This window comes from Drosophila subobscura, chromosome O, assembly GCF_008121235.1.
Source record: "Drosophila subobscura isolate 14011-0131.10 chromosome O, UCBerk_Dsub_1.0, whole genome shotgun sequence".
NCBI classification, from domain to species: Eukaryota; Metazoa; Arthropoda; class Insecta; order Diptera; family Drosophilidae; genus Drosophila; species Drosophila subobscura.
Window position 1 is genome coordinate 7,695,631 of NC_048533.1, and position 16,296 is coordinate 7,711,926.

Genomic DNA, 16,296 nt, shown 5'->3' on the forward strand with positions numbered 1-16,296 from the left:
ATGAGATTATACTTATCACTTCGAGAGCAAATAATGGCTCAAGAGACTATTTAAAGGGCTACTCTATCAAATAGATCGACAGAAGTGCAGTGGGTCTGAATGCAATCATGGACAAACAGAAAGACATCGAAATTCCGGACTGGCTGAAGGCAGATGTCTTTCAAGGTCTTTTAAAAGAGCAGGTCAAAGATTACAAGGAAACAAAGTCCTTGAGAGCCTGCGCTGGTGTAGCCAAGGGGGAGAACTATGCCACCAGAGTGCTAAGGGTTGAGTTAGATGTAAAAACTGAAGGTCGGTACTGCTCTGATCGAATAGATTTGAATCAGATTCTACAACAAAAATTCTGTTATCATTTCAGACAAATCGCAGCTGACAAAAACCTTTATGCTGAAGACCCCCATGGCTGCCCATCGCCCACTACTAATTCCAGGAAATAATATATTCGATACAGAGCGGGGAATGTACATGAAAGTGGTGCCCGAAATGGAGCAAATGTATCGCGATGTTGGTCTCGAGGTGAAGTTCGGGGCACAGTCTTACGAGATCCTCACCACCGATTACTATGTTCTCTTGGAAGACCTGAGGCCCCAAGGATTCAAGAATATCGATCGTCTGCAGGGTTTGGATCAAGCCCACACCGAGAGCGCTCTGCGGAAATTCGCCCAGTGGCATGCCGCATCGGCCGTCCGTGTGGATACCAAGGGACCATACGAGGAGCACTATACGAGGGGGTTCTTCCAAAGCCAACCACTGCTAAACTCCATCTGCAATGACAGCATGAAGTCTTTGCTGAAGTACATAGAACTCTACGAAGGACAAGAGACGTACATACAAGAATTGGTAAGCGAAATAATAGGACAAATGGCTTAGCATCTGAATGCCTTTTCTAAATTGTAATGCAGCATAATATTTCCACAAAGTTAATGGATGTTGCGGTTGATATAGGCCAACCGAAACCAAATGAATTCAACGTTCTCAATCATGGAGATGCTTGGAGCAATAACATTATGTTTCAGTACAATGAGAAAAATGAGATATCAAACACATATTTCGTTGATCTTCAACTACCAAAGTGGGGAACAGTAGCACAGGTGAAAATATTCCACTGCTATTCTATATCGATTCCTTGCTGATATTCGCCTCTTTCTTAGGATTTATATTACTTCCTACTTTCATCCTTAAGTTTGGATATTAAAATAACGAAATTTGACTATTTCGTTTGGTTTTATCACTTGGAGCTCGTGAAGCATCTAAGATTGCTGAAATATGCGAAACCTCCACCCACGCTGAAAAGTATACTCCTCGATCTGTGCCGATACAGTGGCTGGGGTAAGTAATGGTCCTAAAATCCGTTTTAAAATACATTTGAAACTGACCCGCATCTATCTTTCAGGATTCGTTTGCACCTTATGGATAATGGGCTATGTTTTAATGGATCCTACGGAGGAAAATGGTTTCGAGGCACTCTTCAGTAATGAAGAAAGTAGTTTTAAGAAATTAATGTACACCAATCCCAGATACCGAAAGCATGCGGAAGTTATTTTGCCATGGCTGAAACATCGTGGGGCTCTGGAATAGATAATCTATTGTAAATATATGTAAATAGAAACTGGTAGAAGTTCTTTGATACAATGCACACCATTTTAGATAACAGAAACATGATATTTTGTCAACAGAAATGCAATAGAAGTGATAAAGAACTACCTGAACGGAAAAGATCATATTATCAACAAAAAATCCATAGTCATTTTATTTTATACATACATAAACATTAAAAGCTATATTAATCTTGTCTTGCGATCAATTTGCATTTTGTCCTGGCCAATTTGCAATTTGTATATAACGTAAAAAAGTAGAAAAAGCTTATCTTTTGGACGATGACTTTAACAAACCCAAGCTCTAGCCACTAATTAAAGTTGCTTCTTTTGTGCCTAGTCACAATGAGAAAAAAAAGATTTGATACAATCTTGTCGTCTGTCTGATAATGTTTATCGCTTACAACAGAAATATTTTTTCGCAAAACTACTTAAATGGTTGCGCTAGAAGGCAGCCCACATCATTAAGTGTATCTCTCAAAGCGAAATAAGCAGCACAGTGAAAAGTTCTGACAATATGCACCCACAGACCAAGGATGAAGACCCGTGCACGGAAGTCATTCTAATTCCGGAATGGGTGAAGCCAGAAGTCTTTCAGGATCTTTTGAAACAGCAGGTTAAGAATTACAAGGAAACAAACTCATTGAGAGCCAGCGCAGGTGTAGCCAAGGGTGAAAACTATGCCACAATAATGCTGAGGGTTGAGTTGGATGTAGAAACTGAAGGTGTGTACTCCTCGGATCTAATCTGCTTAGATTGTTTTAATAACAAATCTTTTTGTAAATTCTAGATAAATCACAGGTCACAAAGGCCTATATGCTGAAGACAGCCCTCGATTCAGACGCTTATCGAAAGATCTTGGAAAGATCGAATTTTTTCGATACTGAGCGGGGAATGTACTTGAAAGTAGTGCCCGAAATGGAGCAAATGTATCGCGATGTCGGTCTCGAGGTGAAGTTCGGGGCTCAGTCTTACGAGATCCCTACCAACGAGAACTATGTCCTGCTGGAAGACCTGAAGCCCCAAGGGTTCAAGAATGTCGATCGTCTGCAGGGTTTGGATCAAACCCACACCGAGAGCGCTCTGCGGAAATTCGCCCAGTGGCATGCCGCATCGGCAGTACGTGTGGATACCAAGGGACCCTACGAGGAGAGGTACACAAAAGGATTCTTTCGGAGCCCAGAAATCGTTGATGCCTTGTTTAAGGGCAGCATGAAGTCGCTGCTGAAATACATAGAACACTATGAGGGACGCGAAACATACTTAAAAGATTTGGTAGGCGAAAAGAAAAGTAAAATTCAATGAATATCTTATTAACTTATCTAATAATGTCTCTACAGCTCAGTATCTCGGAAAAGCTGGATGATCTAGCGACTAAAATAATCGAACCGAATCCTGATGAGTTCAATGCCCTGAACCATGGCGATGGTTGGTGCAATAACATCATGTATCAGTACAACGATAAAAATGAGATATTGAATACATACTTTGTGGATCTTCAAATACCAAAGTGGGGATCAGTAGCACAGGTAAATATCCCACTGTTGTTCCTTTACAATTCCCAGCTAATCTTATATTTTTTCTCAGGATTTGTACTACTTCCTCATATCGTCAACAAGTTTGGACATAAAAACATCAAAGTTCGATTACTTCATTTGGTTCTACCATTCGGAACTAGTTAAGCATCTCCAATTGCTGAAGTATTCGAAGCCTCTGCCCACGCTCAGAGGCATCCGTAATGATCTATCAAAGCACAGTGGTTGGGGTGAGTAATTTCATCAAATGGGATTATTTCGAATAATTAATTTAATCCTACATCTATCAGGTTTAGTGTGCTGCACATCTGTAATGGGATTTGTTTTACTGGATCCCATGGTGGATGACAATGGTGACTTTGATAAGCTTATTAGCGAGGAAGACAGTAGCTTCAAGAAGTCTTTGTTCACCAATCCCAGATTCAGAAAGCATGTGGAGGTCCTTTTGCCATGGCTACAGCATCGTGGCGCCATGGAATATAATTAATGAAAGATTTGCATAACATCTCAGCCCACCACGAAACTCAAGTTCACAGAGTCTTTAAAAGGCTCGAAAGATTACAATAAGTGATTTATATTACTTCCTACTTTCATCCCCAAGTTTGGATATTAAAACAACGAAATTTGACTATTTCGTTTGGTTTTATCACTTGGAGCTCGTGAAGCATCTAAGATTGCTGAAATATGCGAAACCTCCACCCACGCTGAAAAGTATACTCCTCGATCTGTGCCGATACAGTGGCTGGGGTAAGTAATGGTCCTAAAATCCGTTTTAAAATACATTTGAAACTGACCCGCATCTATCTTTCAGGATTCGTTTGCACCTTATGGATAATGGGCTATGTTTTAATGGATCCTACGGAGGAAAATGGTTTCGAGGCACTCTTCAGTAATGAAGAAAGTAGTTTTAAGAAATTAATGTACACCAATCCCAGATACCGAAAGCATGCGGAAGTTATTTTGCCATGGCTGAAACATCGTGGGGCTCTGGAATAGATAATCTATTGTAAATATATGTAAATAGAAACTGGTAGAAGTTCTTTGATACAATGCACACCATTTTAGATAACAGAAACATGATATTTTGTCAACAGAAATGCAATAGAAGTGATAAAGAACTACCTGAACGGAAAAGATCATATTATCAACAAAAATCCATAGTCATTTTATTTTATACATACATAAACATTAAAAGCTATATTAATCTTGTCTTGCGATCAATTTGCATTTTGTCCTGGCCAATTTGCAATTTGTATATAACGTAAAAAAGTAGAAAAAGCTTATCTTTTGGACGATGACTTTAACAAACCCAAGCTCTAGCCACTAATTAAAGTTGCTTCTTTTGTGCCTAGTCACAATGAGAAAAAAAAGCTTTGAGACAATCTTGTCGTCTGTCTTGTTTGATAATGTTTATCGCTAATAACAGAAATAATTTCGCTTGACTATTTAAATAGCTTCGTTAGGAGGCAGCCCCCAGCACTACGAGTATAACTCTCAAAGCGAAATAATCAGCACAGTGAAAAGTTCTGTCAATATGCCGCCACAGAACAAGGATGAAGACCCGGGAATGGAAGCCATTCTAGTTCCGGAATGGGTGAAGCCAGAGATCTTTCAAGAAATATTAAAACAGCAGGTTAAGAATTACAAGGAAACAAACTCATTGAGAGCCAGCGCAGGTGTTGCCAAGGGGGAGAACTATGCCACAATAATGCTGAGGGTTGAGTTGGATGTAGAAACTGAAGGTAAGTACTCTTTAGATTTAATCTGCTTAGATTGATTTAATAACAAATCTTGTTGTTAATTCTAGATGGATCACAGGTGACAAAGGCCTATATGCTGAAGATAGCCCACGATACAGACGCTTATCGAAAGATCTTAGAAAAATCGAACATGTTCGATACTGAACGGGGAATGTACTTGGAAGTAGTGCCCGAAATGGAGCAAATGTATCGCGATGTCGGTCTCGAGGTGAAGTTCGGGGCTCAGTCTTACGAGATCCCTACGAACGAAAACTATGTCCTGCTGGAAGACCTGAAGCCCCAAGGTTTCAAGAATTTCGATCGTCTGCAGGGTTTGGATCAAGCCCACACCGAGAGCGCTCTGCGGAAATTCGCTCAGTGGCATGCCGCATCGGCAGTCCGTGTGGGTACTAAAGGACCCTACGAGGAGAGGTACACAAAAGGATTCTTTCGGAGCCCAGAAATGATTAATGCCCTTTTTAAGGGCAGCATGACTTCGCTGCTGAAATACATAGAACACTATGAGGGACGCGAAACATACTTAAACGATTTGGTAGGCAAAAAGAGAAGTAAACTTCAATGAATATCTTATCTAAAAATATTTTTTCAGCTCAGTATCTCGGAAAAGCTAGTTGATATAGGGACTAAAATAATCGAACCGAATCCTGATGAGTTCAATGCCCTGAACCATGGCGATGGTTGGGTCAATAACATCATGTATCAATACAATGAGAAAAATGAGATATTGAATACATATTTCGTGGATCTTCAACTACCAAAATGGGGATCAGTAGCACAGGTAAATATCCCACTGTTCATACTTAACAATTCTCTGCTAGTCTTATATTTTTTTCTCAGGATTTGTACTACTTCCTCATATCGTCAACAAGTTTGGACATAAAAACATCAAAGTTCGATTACTTCATTTGGTTCTATCATTCGGAACTCGTTAAGCATCTCCAATTGCTGAAGTATTCGAAGCCTCTGCCCACGCTGAGAGGCATCCGAAATGATCTGTCCAATCACAGTGGTTGGGGTGAGTAATTCTATCTTAATATCCCATTAGCAATCTAAATTTTAATCATAAATTATCAGGTTTAGTGTGCTGCACATCTGTAATGGGAGTTGCTTTACTGGATCCCATAGAGGATGGTGATGGCGATTTCGATCAAATTCTTAGCGAGGAAGACAATAACTTCAAGAAATCTATTTTCACCAATCCCAGATACCGAAAGCATGTGAAGGTTCTTTTGCCATGGCTGCAGCATCGTGGCGCAATGGAATAGTATTAATAATGTCTCAGCAAACCACAAAGCTCAACTTGACAGAGTCTTTATAAAGTTCGAAACATTACAATAAGTGTTATCGTTGTACCTATATTTTATGATATGATATTAATTAAATGCATTTCTGCTAATCGAAAGCACAACCATGCCGTAAATTTCCTGGGAGTAGAGAAGAGAAGAAACAAGGAGGAACGTGAGACGCTTCGTAAGCGTCACAACTTTTATTCCCCTGAGTGCAGTTTACATTTTTTCTACATATGTTACGCACAAATTGCTAGCGTAGCAAAACTAAACGCGAAAAACCAATTCTAAAAGCTTTCTCTCTTCCCCAGAAACGACACACATTTGTGACTAGATCTTTTATTTAATTTACTAAACCAATAAGGAAACATTCTACACATAATACAAGTAGTACAACATGGGAACGAATTTGGTGGTATTTGTATTAGAATTATCTCTATATATTCAATCGCAGTAATAAAGCTACAAAAGACTGCCCTAACCTATGCCTTATTTCGAGACGCGGACCAGAGTACTGTCTAGTTAATAGATCTCTGGCTCGGTTAAATATAAGGTATATAATATTATGTAACTGATTATTTATCACTTGAGAAAGTATGAGATTATATTTATCACTTCGATTGCAACTAATTCCTCAAGAGAATATTTAAAAGGCTATTCTTTCAAATAGAGTGACAGACGTGCAGTGGGTCTGCATGTAAACATGGACCATGGACAAACAGAAAGACATCGAAATTCCGGACTGGCTGAAGGCAGATGTGTTTCAAGGTATATTAAAAGAGCAGGTTAGTAATGTAAGTAGTAATGATCATAGAATCCGTTTTATAATGCATTTCAAACTGACCCGCATCTATCTTTTAGGCTTCGCTAGCACCTTATGGATAATGGATTATGTTTTAATGGATGATGGTTTTGAGGCACTCTTCAGCAATGAAGAAAGTAGTTTTAGGAAATCAATGTATGTACACCAATCCCAGAAACCGAAAGCATGTGGAAGACCTTTTGCAATGGCTGAAACATCGTGAAGCTCTGGAATAGGCAATCTAAATAGTTGTACATACATATTGTAAATGGAAACTAATAGAAATTCTTTAATACAATGCACACCATTTCAGATAACAGGAACACGACAGGAATTCACCTGAACGGTATGAATCATTTGATCTACATGATCTCTATAGCCCTATGCATTTTACACATGTAAGAGGGAGTGAGAAGCTGGCCCACTGACAGAGCACTGGTGGGCGACATGTAGCAGCAGTAGCAGCAGGACAACGGCAGATCGAGATCAACAGCAGTTAAAAAGCAAATTAGCAGCAATGGCAGAGTGAGAGGACACAGCAGAGAAGCAGAGCAGCAGAAGCAGAGTGGTAAGAAGCTATTCGCAGCAGTAGCAACAGAAGAAACCAAGTCGGGCCTTAAAACGCCAATTATCTTACAATTCTAAATCTAAATACATTTTCTTGAGATTGCCATGATTCTGCTACTTGAATGAAGCTGCAAGTCCTGGCCAGTTAGGTATATAACGTACAACATTATAAAAAGCTTATCTTTTCGAAGATGACTTGAGCAAACCCCAAGCCCCTTTTCTGCCTAGTCACAATGAGAATATAAAGATTTGATACAATCTTGTCGTCTGTCTTATATGATAATGTTTATCGCTTATAACAGAAATATTTTTTCGCAAAACTACTTAAATGGTTGCGCTAGAAGGCAGCCCACATCATTAAGTGTATCTCTCAAAGCGAAATAAGCAGCACAGTGAAAAGTTCTGACAATATGCCACCACAGACCAAGGATGAAGACCCGTGCACGGAAGTCATTCTAATTCCGGAATGGGTGAAGCCAGAAGTCTTTCAGGATCTTTTGAAACAGCAGGTTAAGAATTACAAGGAAACAAACTCATTGAGAGCCAGCGCAGGTGTAGCCAAGGGTGAAAACTATGCCACAATAATGCTGAGGGTTGAGTTGGATGTAGAAACTGAAGGTGTGTACTCCTCGGATCTAATCTGCTTAGATTGTTTTAATAACAAATCTTTTTGTAAATTCTAGATAAATCACAGGTCACAAAGGCCTATATGCTGAAGACAGCCCACGATTCAGACGCTTATCGAAAGATCTTGGAAAGATCGAATTTTTTCGATACTGAGCGGGGAATGTACTTGAAAGTAGTGCCCGAAATGGAGCAAATGTATCGCGATGTCGGTCTCGAGGTGAAGTTCGGGGCTCAGTCTTACGAGATCCCTACCAACGAGAACTATGTCCTGCTGGAAGACCTGAAGCCCCAAGGGTTCAAGAATGTCGATCGTCTGCAGGGTTTGGATCAAACCCACACCGAGAGCGCTCTGCGGAAATTCGCCCAGTGGCATGCCGCATCGGCAGTACGTGTGGATACCAAGGGACCCTACGAGGAGAGGTACACAAAAGGATTCTTTCGGAGCCCAGAAATCGTTGATGCCTTGTTTAAGGGCAGCATGAAGTCGCTGCTGAAATACATAGAACACTATGAGGGACGCGAAACATACTTAAAAGATTTGGTAGGCGAAAAGAAAAGTAAAATTCAATGAATATCTTATTAACTTATCTAATAATGTCTCTACAGCTCAGTATCTCGGAAAAGCTGGATGATCTAGCGACTAAAATAATCGAACCGAATCCTGATGAGTTCAATGCCCTGAACCATGGCGATGGTTGGTGCAATAACATCATGTATCAGTACAACGATAAAAATGAGATATTGAATACATACTTTGTGGATCTTCAAATACCAAAGTGGGGATCAGTAGCACAGGTAAATATCCCACTGTTGTTCCTTTACAATTCCCAGCTAATCTTTATATTTTTTCTCAGGATTTGTACTACTTTCCTCATATCGTCAACAAGTTTGGACATAAAACATCAAAGTTCGATTACTTCATTTGGTTCTACCATTCGGAACTAGTTAAGCATCTCCAATTGCTGAAGTATTCGAAGCCTCTGCCCACGCTCAGAGGCATCCGTAATGATCTATCAAAGCACAGTGGTTGGGGTGAGTAATTTCATCAAATGGGATTATTTCGAATAATTAATTTAATCCTACATCTATCAGGTTTAGTGTGCTGCACATCTGTAATGGGATTTGTTTTACTGGATCCCATGGTGGATGACAATGGTGACTTTGATAAGCTTATTAGCGAGGAAGACAGTAGCTTCAAGAAGTCTTTGTTCACCAATCCCAGATTCAGAAAGCATGTGGAGGTCCTTTTGCCATGGCTACAGCATCGTGGCGCCATGGAATATAATTAATGAAAGATTTGCATAACATCTCAGCCCACCTCGAGTTCACAGAGTCTTTAAAAGGCTCGAAAGATTACAATAAGTGATACCGCTGTACCTATAGTTTGTGATTTGATAGTAATTAAATGCACTTTTGTTAAACGAAAACCCAACCATGTTATCAATATCGTGGGGCAGGAGACGAGAATACAACTTTTTTTTTTTTTTTTGAGGTTTTATGTTACCGCTTTATCCTTGGGAAGGGGGGATTATTTGGCCGCCCGCCTTTACAAGGTGGAAATCGCCACGTCGAAAATACAACTTTTTATAAAAAGTTCTGGAAAATATCTAGAATATGCTCTTAAAAATAGCCGATGTCAGGTATAGGTATATGTTTTCATTAATGATCTGTCGGTGTAGACTTCGTATCGATCAGCTCATTCTTCTCCTGCATTTATTTTCTTAAAATCAAGGCAGGTAAAGGCAAAATTACTGGACAGATTCTTTAAGTTTAATTACTGTGAATAACAATGATGCAATACATTTACTTGTGAATTCCATATTAATATTCTAAGAAATATCTATATTCAGAAATATCAAACAGCTTTTCTTTAGTGATTTTTGCTCGACGTAAGTTTCTGGCTGTGCTTTTGATAAAGCTAGCAGGTGGTTGGTTCTCTCTATTTCTAGAGATGGCTCTCAGCATTTGGCAACAAAGCTCCTAAATTCATTACCCTCACAATGGCAGAAGAGACCATGTCGGTACCGCTGCCAGACTGGCTAGAGGCAGAGCTCTTTGAAAAATGTTTGGCCGAGAGGGTTCAAGTCGGGAGAGAACATATAGATATCAACATCCATTATGTTGCGACTAATCGAGCACCAGGGTGAGTCATATCTCCAGCGTGGGAAACACAAGCAGAAGGTTTAAAACACTCTACGACTTTGAGATCTATCACTAGATCCGCATGAAGATCAAAATGTTTGTGGTGGAGATGTATGTACGTATTTCTGCATGTTATTCCCGAGCTGGAGCGCCGATGCTGTTCGGGGCCAAGGCATATGAGATTAATGCACTCGACGAGTACGTGTGGTACAAGTCCAATCCGCAAGACTTCAATGTTCCAATGAATCGTGAACCTACAACTGCCGAAGGTAGCCAGTGTGGTCTATGATCTGTTATATTTCCTACTGGGATCAACTCAATGCGAACTGAAGATAAGTCACTTTGAACACTCTATCGGATACTACCACGATCAGCTGATCGAACATTTTAAAATACTCAAATACCCAGCAGATAAGAGACGAACCTTGCGGTTTCTCCATATGTAGCTACTCAAATACAGTTGTGTTAATAAGCAGAAAGCTTTCTCTTACTCTCTCTCTTGGAAAAGCTCTTGATAAACGCTTTTGATTATACACTATACAGGATTTCACACGGAACTGAAGCTCTGTCCTCGTCAGCTCTTCGATCCGAACGATAATGCAATTCTATCTGATTTTTTCACTCAAATGATCGCTATAAGAAGCATATCAGTGCAATTCTTCCTTGGCTAAGTTCTGGAACTAAACAGAATCTTGTACAAGGGATTATGGTAGCTAATTTTTATTCAAATGTAGTAATTTTTCAAATAAAATAGAAAGGCAACGACTTTTATGTGTAATATAACATAATATTATTAACTAAGTGCTTTGCGAGTAGTAAGAACAACTGAATCAGCCATTCCTCTTATAAGATATCCGGAAACAGAAGATACTTTATGGAGTCAAAAACTATGTATGTTGGTTATGTTGTGCCAACGCTATCAAAGAGGAACAAGACTTTAATTTGCATTCCAAGACAACTGAACTGAATGATAGCTCCGAGGAGCACAATAGTGTAACATGCAAATGCTTCTCTCTAAAGATTACCAAATGTTCTACCTAAACTTGCGAGAGATCCGATCCACCCCTTCAAACCTCGAGGAACATCTTGGGGCCTCTACCCATCACATGTCGCACACTGAATCAGAGTGCGCTGACGAACACAGCAATTAATAAAGTATCAGAAAATAATTAGAGCGAATGGCAGGAGCAAAGAGAAACATGAGCACCCGATAAAGACATGGAAATAGAAACGAGAAATTTTCTTTTTTTTCTGCTATCAATCAAACAATAGACGACATTTCGTTCCATATCAAATGTTTATATAGACATCACCACCCGCTCAATTCCCTCTCCGACCGCCGGCGTACGGGTGATTGTCGACTCTTTTTGCCGGTTTTTGCGAATTGAATTACAAAATAAACTTCAATCAAATGCAGGTGATAAGGAATTTCTTTGCTTATAGCCAAATCGGGGCAACAGCGGCTGTCCGCGTATCGCGGTGCTCGTATTTTCAAATCGACTGTCGCCCGGGACTGCAGTCAATCGAGAGCTGCTCGAATTATCAGCACGAAGCGCTCCATTTACCAATTAAGGAAAAAGGTTTGCACGTCCAAAACTATCTTCATAGCTGGGGTGGCACATACGCGGAATCCACGGAAACTGTTTTAGTGCCTAATACGGTCATAACGATGTGTTGAGTGCTAGCCGAGCAGATCCGAAAACATATAAAAATAATATCAGATGGTAACCGAAATGTAGTATAAGATCCACAGTTCTGGAGTGAATATTGTGAATTGTTCGAATTAATGATCCTTATAAAAGGATAACAGTTGTGTGATCTGTGCGCAGTTTGGTTTTTCTCCCTCATAAAAAAAGGTACCGTAACGTCCATGGGTGTCGTAATATTATCGCTTTAGTGTGTGTGCATGTTCCTAGAACTGACATGTGACCTGATTTATGATTTGCCTTCATCAAATAGCGATTGGATTGATAATTGCCTAATCAATGAAAGTTCGGTAATTACCCCGATTGCAAATAAAGCCCCTATTATATTATATTACTGATGATTCGCATGAATTTATCTATGAAAAGATATATTATATTTATTACCAATACATTTGTCTGCCTTCATATCGATGCACTTATGCATACTTAAGTTTGAGTGTTCTTCTCTATTATAACATGCACTAAATGGTTCTTGATTCGGAGAAAACACTTGTAAAAAGGATGAATGATGTGTACTTGGTTGTGCGGTACTCGTATAGATTAAAGACAGGGGTTTTTATTGTAGAGCTTATTGGAAACAAAAAGATTTCTGACATGCCCCTTTTATATATTTTCTGCACTGATTCGACAACAATATGTCACTACACTTTGATAATTGCCGACTCAGTAATCCTTTTATAACTATTATAAGTTATAATTCATGAAAAATATATGTACCTGGGGATGGGGATGGGTTCATTATTACGCGCCTCAAAACAAACAGCAATTGGCGCCACCTATGTGTGATTAAACGTTGATAACCGTTATAAAAGCTTGACGATACTTGCATTTTTAGTGTTACCCTACCCTTATCAGGGTAGGATTATATTTGAACGAAACTTAAAATTTATTGACAGAAATTAACCCGATAATCTTCGACAGGTCGAACATGTCTGCGGCTACCAATGGACACGATGGAGCGACGCCTGCTCCTCCCAGCAATCTGCCAGAATGGCTGTCAAAAATCACCCTGGAGAAGGCAGTGAGGGCACAGATCGGGGACTTTGAGAAGATCATCTCCGTTAAGCCAGAGCAGGGCAGCAGTGCGGGCGAGAACTACTCCTCCCTGTTCCTCCGGCTGCTGGTGGATGTGGAGTTGTTTGGTAAGTTTTTATTTTTCTTCCACCTACGATGATCTGGGAATGAACCAATCATTTCTTTCGTACAGATCACACCACCAAGAGTTTGTCCTTTGTGCTTAAGGCACAGCCCAGCAACGAGGTGATGGCCGCCATTCTGGGCAGGCTAAAGCTCTTCCACAAGGAGGAGCTTATGTATCACTCGATTATACCAAAGTACGAGCAGCTCTACGCGGATGTCGGAAAGACTATTCAGTTTGCCCCTAAGGCCTTCAAGGTGGACCGCGATCTGGGCGTGGACTACATTCTGCTGGAGGACCTGCAGAAGAAGAACTTCAAGAATGCCAACCGCCTGGCGGGTCTTGATTTGATTCACATGCAGAGGGTTCTGGAGAAGCTGGCCGCCTTCCATGCGGCCTCCGCCTGCTATGTGGAGAAGCATGGCTTCTTCGGGGAAGAGTTCACGGTGGGAGTGTTCAGCGAGGCCAATCGACAGCTGTTGCAGGAGTTCAATGCCTCCGGAGCCTTTTTGTCACAACTCAAGAAGTGGAAGAACGCTGAGAAGATATACGAAAAGTTGGTGGGTTGATAGATGGAGTTCCCTGGAACTATATAGATATGTCTTATTAAATTCTTCGTCATATTTACAGGCTGATAGCGACAACTACTTGGTGGATCGTCTGTTGGAGGATCAGCAATTCAATGCCAGGGAGTTCAATGTCCTGAACCATGGGGATTGCTGGGCGAATAATGTAATGTTCCAGCACGATGCTTTTGGCACCATCAAGGAGACTCTGTTTGTTGACTTTCAAGTGGGAAAGTACGGCAGTCCGGTAGGCATCAAATATGAATTTGCATGTCTTATATATATTCTTATATATTTTCTTACTTCTCTCCCATGAAAGGCCAATGATCTGTACTATCTTATCTTGTCTTCGGCTGCCCCAGAGCTGAAAACGGCCAAGTTCGACTATCTGGTGCGTTTCTATTTTGATAATCTAATCGAAAACCTGAAGCTACTACAATACCACCGACCCCTGCCCAAGCTCAAGAACCTCCATGCAGCCCTCTTCCGCAATGGCTTGGCTGGTGAGTAATCAAAGAGATTTCTCTCCTTTTTATTTACTAATTTTTGGGTTTCGTTAGCCTACATGGTGGTGTCCAAAGTTCTGCCTGTGGTGATGCTTGACAAGACCAACAATGCCAATCTGGAGAGCTACATGAATGATGAGTCCAAAATGAAGGTCGCCATGTTCACGAACCCCAAATATGTGCAGGTGATGTCGGAGGTACTGCCATGGTTGGATAACCGCGGCCTGCTCGACTGGAAATGATTATATTTTGTGGCCAAAATTAAAGCTGCTAATAATGCATATTTAATAGCATTTCAGTCACAAATTGTACAGTTTCTGACAAACAAATACAATAGCTACAAAATACATAAATGATTGTTTATTTTGAGCATGTTTTCAAAAGATTGTTGAATGATCCTATCCTACTCCTGTATAAAGTTCCATTGACGTTCATTGCTCTACTTCCAACATCTTCATGTAGGCTTTTGAGTCTATATCAAAATTCTTTTAGATTCGTTTACTGTTCTTTCAGTTGAAAGTGTATTTTTGATTTAACATAATCTTTAAAAATTAGTGTAACAAAAAAAATTCAAAGTGCAATGAAGGCCCAAAGAATGCCCGAATGGGTGAATGCCCTCTCGCTGAACCAAGCGATTCGTGGCATGTTGGAGGATGGTGAGAAGATCCTGGAAGTTATTCCCACAACAGATGAGATACAATTCCGCAACTGCACCGTTTTGCTGCCCATCCGGGCGAAGGTGCTCATGCGGAATCAGACCATGCGGAAGATCTCGTTCATGCTGAAGGCCCAGCACTGCAGCAAGTTTCAGGCCAAGATCATGTCCCACCTGAAGCTGTTCTTCCGCGAGCACCAGATGTACCACAACATTTTGCCCAAGTTCGAGCAGTTGTTCCAATCGGTGGGCAAGACGGTGTCGCTGGGGCCGCGGGCCTTCAAGCTGGACAATAGCATCAAAGTGCACTACATCCTGATGGAGGATCTCAGGGCCAAGGGCTACAAGAACGTGACCCGGCAGGAGGGCTTCGATATGGTGTGCATGAGGGCAGTGCTGAAGAAACTCGCCGAGTTCCATGCCGCCTCAGCAGCCTATGTGGAGCGGCACGGCATGTTTAGCAAACTGGTGGCCGATGGGGTGTACACGAGGAACAACAAGATCATTCTGAAGAAACTGAACGATGCGGATCCATATCTGTCGCAGCTCAGGCGCTCGAGTCTGGGCGGACGTTTCCACAAGCGGCTTATGAACAAGGAGAGTGTCCTAGTGGACCGAATGCTAGAGCAGAGCAACCAACAGCCAGCGGACTTCAGTGTCCTCAACCACTGCGACGGCTGGGTAAACAATGTGATGGTGAAGTTCGATGCCTTTGGAAATGTGGAGGACACGGCTCTGATTGACTATCAGGTGGTCAAGTATGGTTCTCCGGTAGGTATTTTCACCAATTATTTAACACCCATAACTATACATTATTCCTTCCTTTAGTCATACGATCTTTACTATACCATACTTTCCTCTGCCCAAAAGGAGATCAAGCTGGACAAATTTGATCATTTCGTGCAGTATTACTTTTACCATCTGATTGATAATCTCAAGATTCTCAACTACCGCAGGCGAATGCCGCAACTGAAGACGATACGTGATGGATTGCACAATAATGGTCTGGCAGGTAAGACATATTATCCATACTGTGTTGTGATCCATACAATGATTCCCTTGCTGCAGCATATGTGGTGGTGACACGGGTATTGCCCATTGCAATGATGAGTCAATGGGAGGACGAGGTCAACGAGCGATATGCAGCCAAAATAAAGGGTTCCCTAGTAAATCGCAAGTACACTCAGGCCATGAACGATATCCTGCCCTGGATGGATGATCGCGGTCTGCTCAATTGGTGCTAGATCTCATCTATTTTTACAAAATTTAATGTGTATTCATGTATCAATAATTTCACAATTATTCCATTATTTTTCGATTATGAGGGTATTCCTAAACACAACAATATCTTAACTACCCATGGTTATACCTCCTATCTTTATAAGCTAACATAAAAGTATTGATCACACAC

General features: G+C 40.8%; 6 protein-coding genes and 1 pseudogene across 8 annotated transcripts; all 7 read left to right on the forward strand.

Moving 5' to 3' along the window:
- The first annotated feature begins 95 nt into the window (after nt 1–95).
- On the forward strand, nt 96–4,160 carry LOC117897592. Of its 2 annotated transcripts, none has more exons than XM_034806547.1 (5): nt 96–291; nt 359–840; nt 903–1,091; nt 3,700–3,877; nt 3,942–4,160. In XM_034806547.1, exons 1-5 carry the CDS (start codon nt 108–110, stop codon nt 4,124–4,126), a joined length of 1,218 nt encoding a protein of 405 aa, XP_034662438.1. In that variant the 5' UTR covers nt 96–107; the 3' UTR covers nt 4,127–4,160. The 2 variants fall into 2 exon arrangements, with proteins under 2 accessions (XP_034662438.1, XP_034662437.1); XM_034806546.1 differs by lacking the exons at nt 3,700–3,877; nt 3,942–4,160 and adding exons at nt 1,152–1,329; nt 1,394–1,612.
- LOC117897590 lies at nt 2,098–3,666 on the forward strand. The gene is made up of 5 exons (XM_034806543.1): nt 2,098–2,320; nt 2,386–2,870; nt 2,936–3,124; nt 3,183–3,360; nt 3,421–3,666. Exons 1-5 carry the CDS (start codon nt 2,113–2,115, stop codon nt 3,615–3,617), a joined length of 1,257 nt encoding a protein of 418 aa, XP_034662434.1. The 5' UTR covers nt 2,098–2,112; the 3' UTR covers nt 3,618–3,666.
- A 489-nt stretch (nt 4,161–4,649) lies between the features above and the next one.
- On the forward strand, nt 4,650–6,156 carry LOC117897593. Its single transcript, XM_034806548.1, has 5 exons — nt 4,650–4,872; nt 4,938–5,422; nt 5,480–5,668; nt 5,728–5,905; nt 5,965–6,156. The coding sequence occupies exons 1-5, from the start codon at nt 4,665–4,667 to the stop codon at nt 6,153–6,155; spliced, it is 1,251 nt and encodes a 416-aa protein (XP_034662439.1). The 5' UTR covers nt 4,650–4,664; the 3' UTR covers nt 6,156.
- Nucleotides 6,157–7,911: 1,755 nt separating this feature from the next.
- LOC117897591 lies at nt 7,912–9,485 on the forward strand. Its single transcript, XM_034806545.1, has 5 exons — nt 7,912–8,163; nt 8,229–8,713; nt 8,779–8,967; nt 9,027–9,204; nt 9,265–9,485. The coding sequence occupies exons 1-5, from the start codon at nt 7,956–7,958 to the stop codon at nt 9,459–9,461; spliced, it is 1,257 nt and encodes a 418-aa protein (XP_034662436.1). The 5' UTR covers nt 7,912–7,955; the 3' UTR covers nt 9,462–9,485.
- A 687-nt stretch (nt 9,486–10,172) lies between these two features.
- On the forward strand, nt 10,173–10,875 carry LOC117898758 (annotated as a pseudogene).
- Nucleotides 10,876–11,766: 891 nt separating this feature from the next.
- LOC117898991 lies at nt 11,767–14,577 on the forward strand. Of its 2 annotated transcripts, XM_034808732.1 has the most exons (7): nt 11,794–11,895; nt 12,164–12,170; nt 12,942–13,162; nt 13,228–13,718; nt 13,789–13,971; nt 14,044–14,227; nt 14,285–14,577. In XM_034808732.1, exons 3-7 carry the CDS (start codon nt 12,949–12,951, stop codon nt 14,470–14,472), a joined length of 1,260 nt encoding a protein of 419 aa, XP_034664623.1. In that variant the 5' UTR covers nt 11,794–11,895; nt 12,164–12,170; nt 12,942–12,948; the 3' UTR covers nt 14,473–14,577. The 2 variants fall into 2 exon arrangements, with proteins under 2 accessions (XP_034664624.1, XP_034664623.1); XM_034808733.1 differs by lacking the exon at nt 12,164–12,170 and having other exon boundaries at nt 11,767–11,894.
- Nucleotides 14,578–14,759: 182 nt separating this feature from the next.
- LOC117898994 lies at nt 14,760–16,222 on the forward strand. The gene is made up of 3 exons (XM_034808737.1): nt 14,760–15,656; nt 15,714–15,897; nt 15,954–16,222. Exons 1-3 carry the CDS (start codon nt 14,811–14,813, stop codon nt 16,127–16,129), a joined length of 1,206 nt encoding a protein of 401 aa, XP_034664628.1. The 5' UTR covers nt 14,760–14,810; the 3' UTR covers nt 16,130–16,222.
- Nucleotides 16,223–16,296: the final 74 nt, after the last annotated feature.

Bases quoted from the DNA above. Each gene is read 5' to 3' on its own strand.
- LOC117897592 (XM_034806547.1), top strand. From the start codon at position 108: ATGGACAAACAGAAAGACATCGAAATTCCGGACTGGCTGAAGGCAGAT. The intron at 292-358 runs GTCGGTACTGCT...TTATCATTTCAG, and splicing joins GTTAGATGTAAAAACTGAAG to ACAAATCGCAGCTGACAAAA. The intron at 3,878-3,941 runs GTAAGTAATGGT...TCTATCTTTCAG, and splicing joins GTGCCGATACAGTGGCTGGG to GATTCGTTTGCACCTTATGG.
- LOC117898991 (XM_034808733.1), top strand. From the start codon at position 12,949: ATGTCTGCGGCTACCAATGGACACGATGGAGCGACGCCTGCTCCTCCC. The intron at 13,163-13,227 runs GTAAGTTTTTAT...TCTTTCGTACAG, and splicing joins GGTGGATGTGGAGTTGTTTG to ATCACACCACCAAGAGTTTG. The intron at 13,972-14,043 runs GTAGGCATCAAA...CTCCCATGAAAG, and splicing joins TGGGAAAGTACGGCAGTCCG to GCCAATGATCTGTACTATCT.
- LOC117897593 (XM_034806548.1), top strand. From the start codon at position 4,665: ATGCCGCCACAGAACAAGGATGAAGACCCGGGAATGGAAGCCATTCTA. The intron at 4,873-4,937 runs GTAAGTACTCTT...TGTTAATTCTAG, and splicing joins GTTGGATGTAGAAACTGAAG to ATGGATCACAGGTGACAAAG. The intron at 5,423-5,479 runs GTAGGCAAAAAG...ATATTTTTTCAG, and splicing joins AAACATACTTAAACGATTTG to CTCAGTATCTCGGAAAAGCT.
- LOC117897591 (XM_034806545.1), top strand. From the start codon at position 7,956: ATGCCACCACAGACCAAGGATGAAGACCCGTGCACGGAAGTCATTCTA. The intron at 8,714-8,778 runs GTAGGCGAAAAG...ATGTCTCTACAG, and splicing joins AAACATACTTAAAAGATTTG to CTCAGTATCTCGGAAAAGCT. The intron at 9,205-9,264 runs GTGAGTAATTTC...TACATCTATCAG, and splicing joins ATCAAAGCACAGTGGTTGGG to GTTTAGTGTGCTGCACATCT.
- LOC117897590 (XM_034806543.1), top strand. From the start codon at position 2,113: ATGCACCCACAGACCAAGGATGAAGACCCGTGCACGGAAGTCATTCTA. The intron at 2,321-2,385 runs GTGTGTACTCCT...TGTAAATTCTAG, and splicing joins GTTGGATGTAGAAACTGAAG to ATAAATCACAGGTCACAAAG. The intron at 3,361-3,420 runs GTGAGTAATTTC...TACATCTATCAG, and splicing joins ATCAAAGCACAGTGGTTGGG to GTTTAGTGTGCTGCACATCT.
- LOC117898994 (XM_034808737.1), top strand. From the start codon at position 14,811: ATGAAGGCCCAAAGAATGCCCGAATGGGTGAATGCCCTCTCGCTGAAC. The intron at 15,657-15,713 runs GTAGGTATTTTC...TCCTTCCTTTAG, and splicing joins TGGTCAAGTATGGTTCTCCG to TCATACGATCTTTACTATAC. The intron at 15,898-15,953 runs GTAAGACATATT...CCCTTGCTGCAG, and splicing joins GCACAATAATGGTCTGGCAG to CATATGTGGTGGTGACACGG.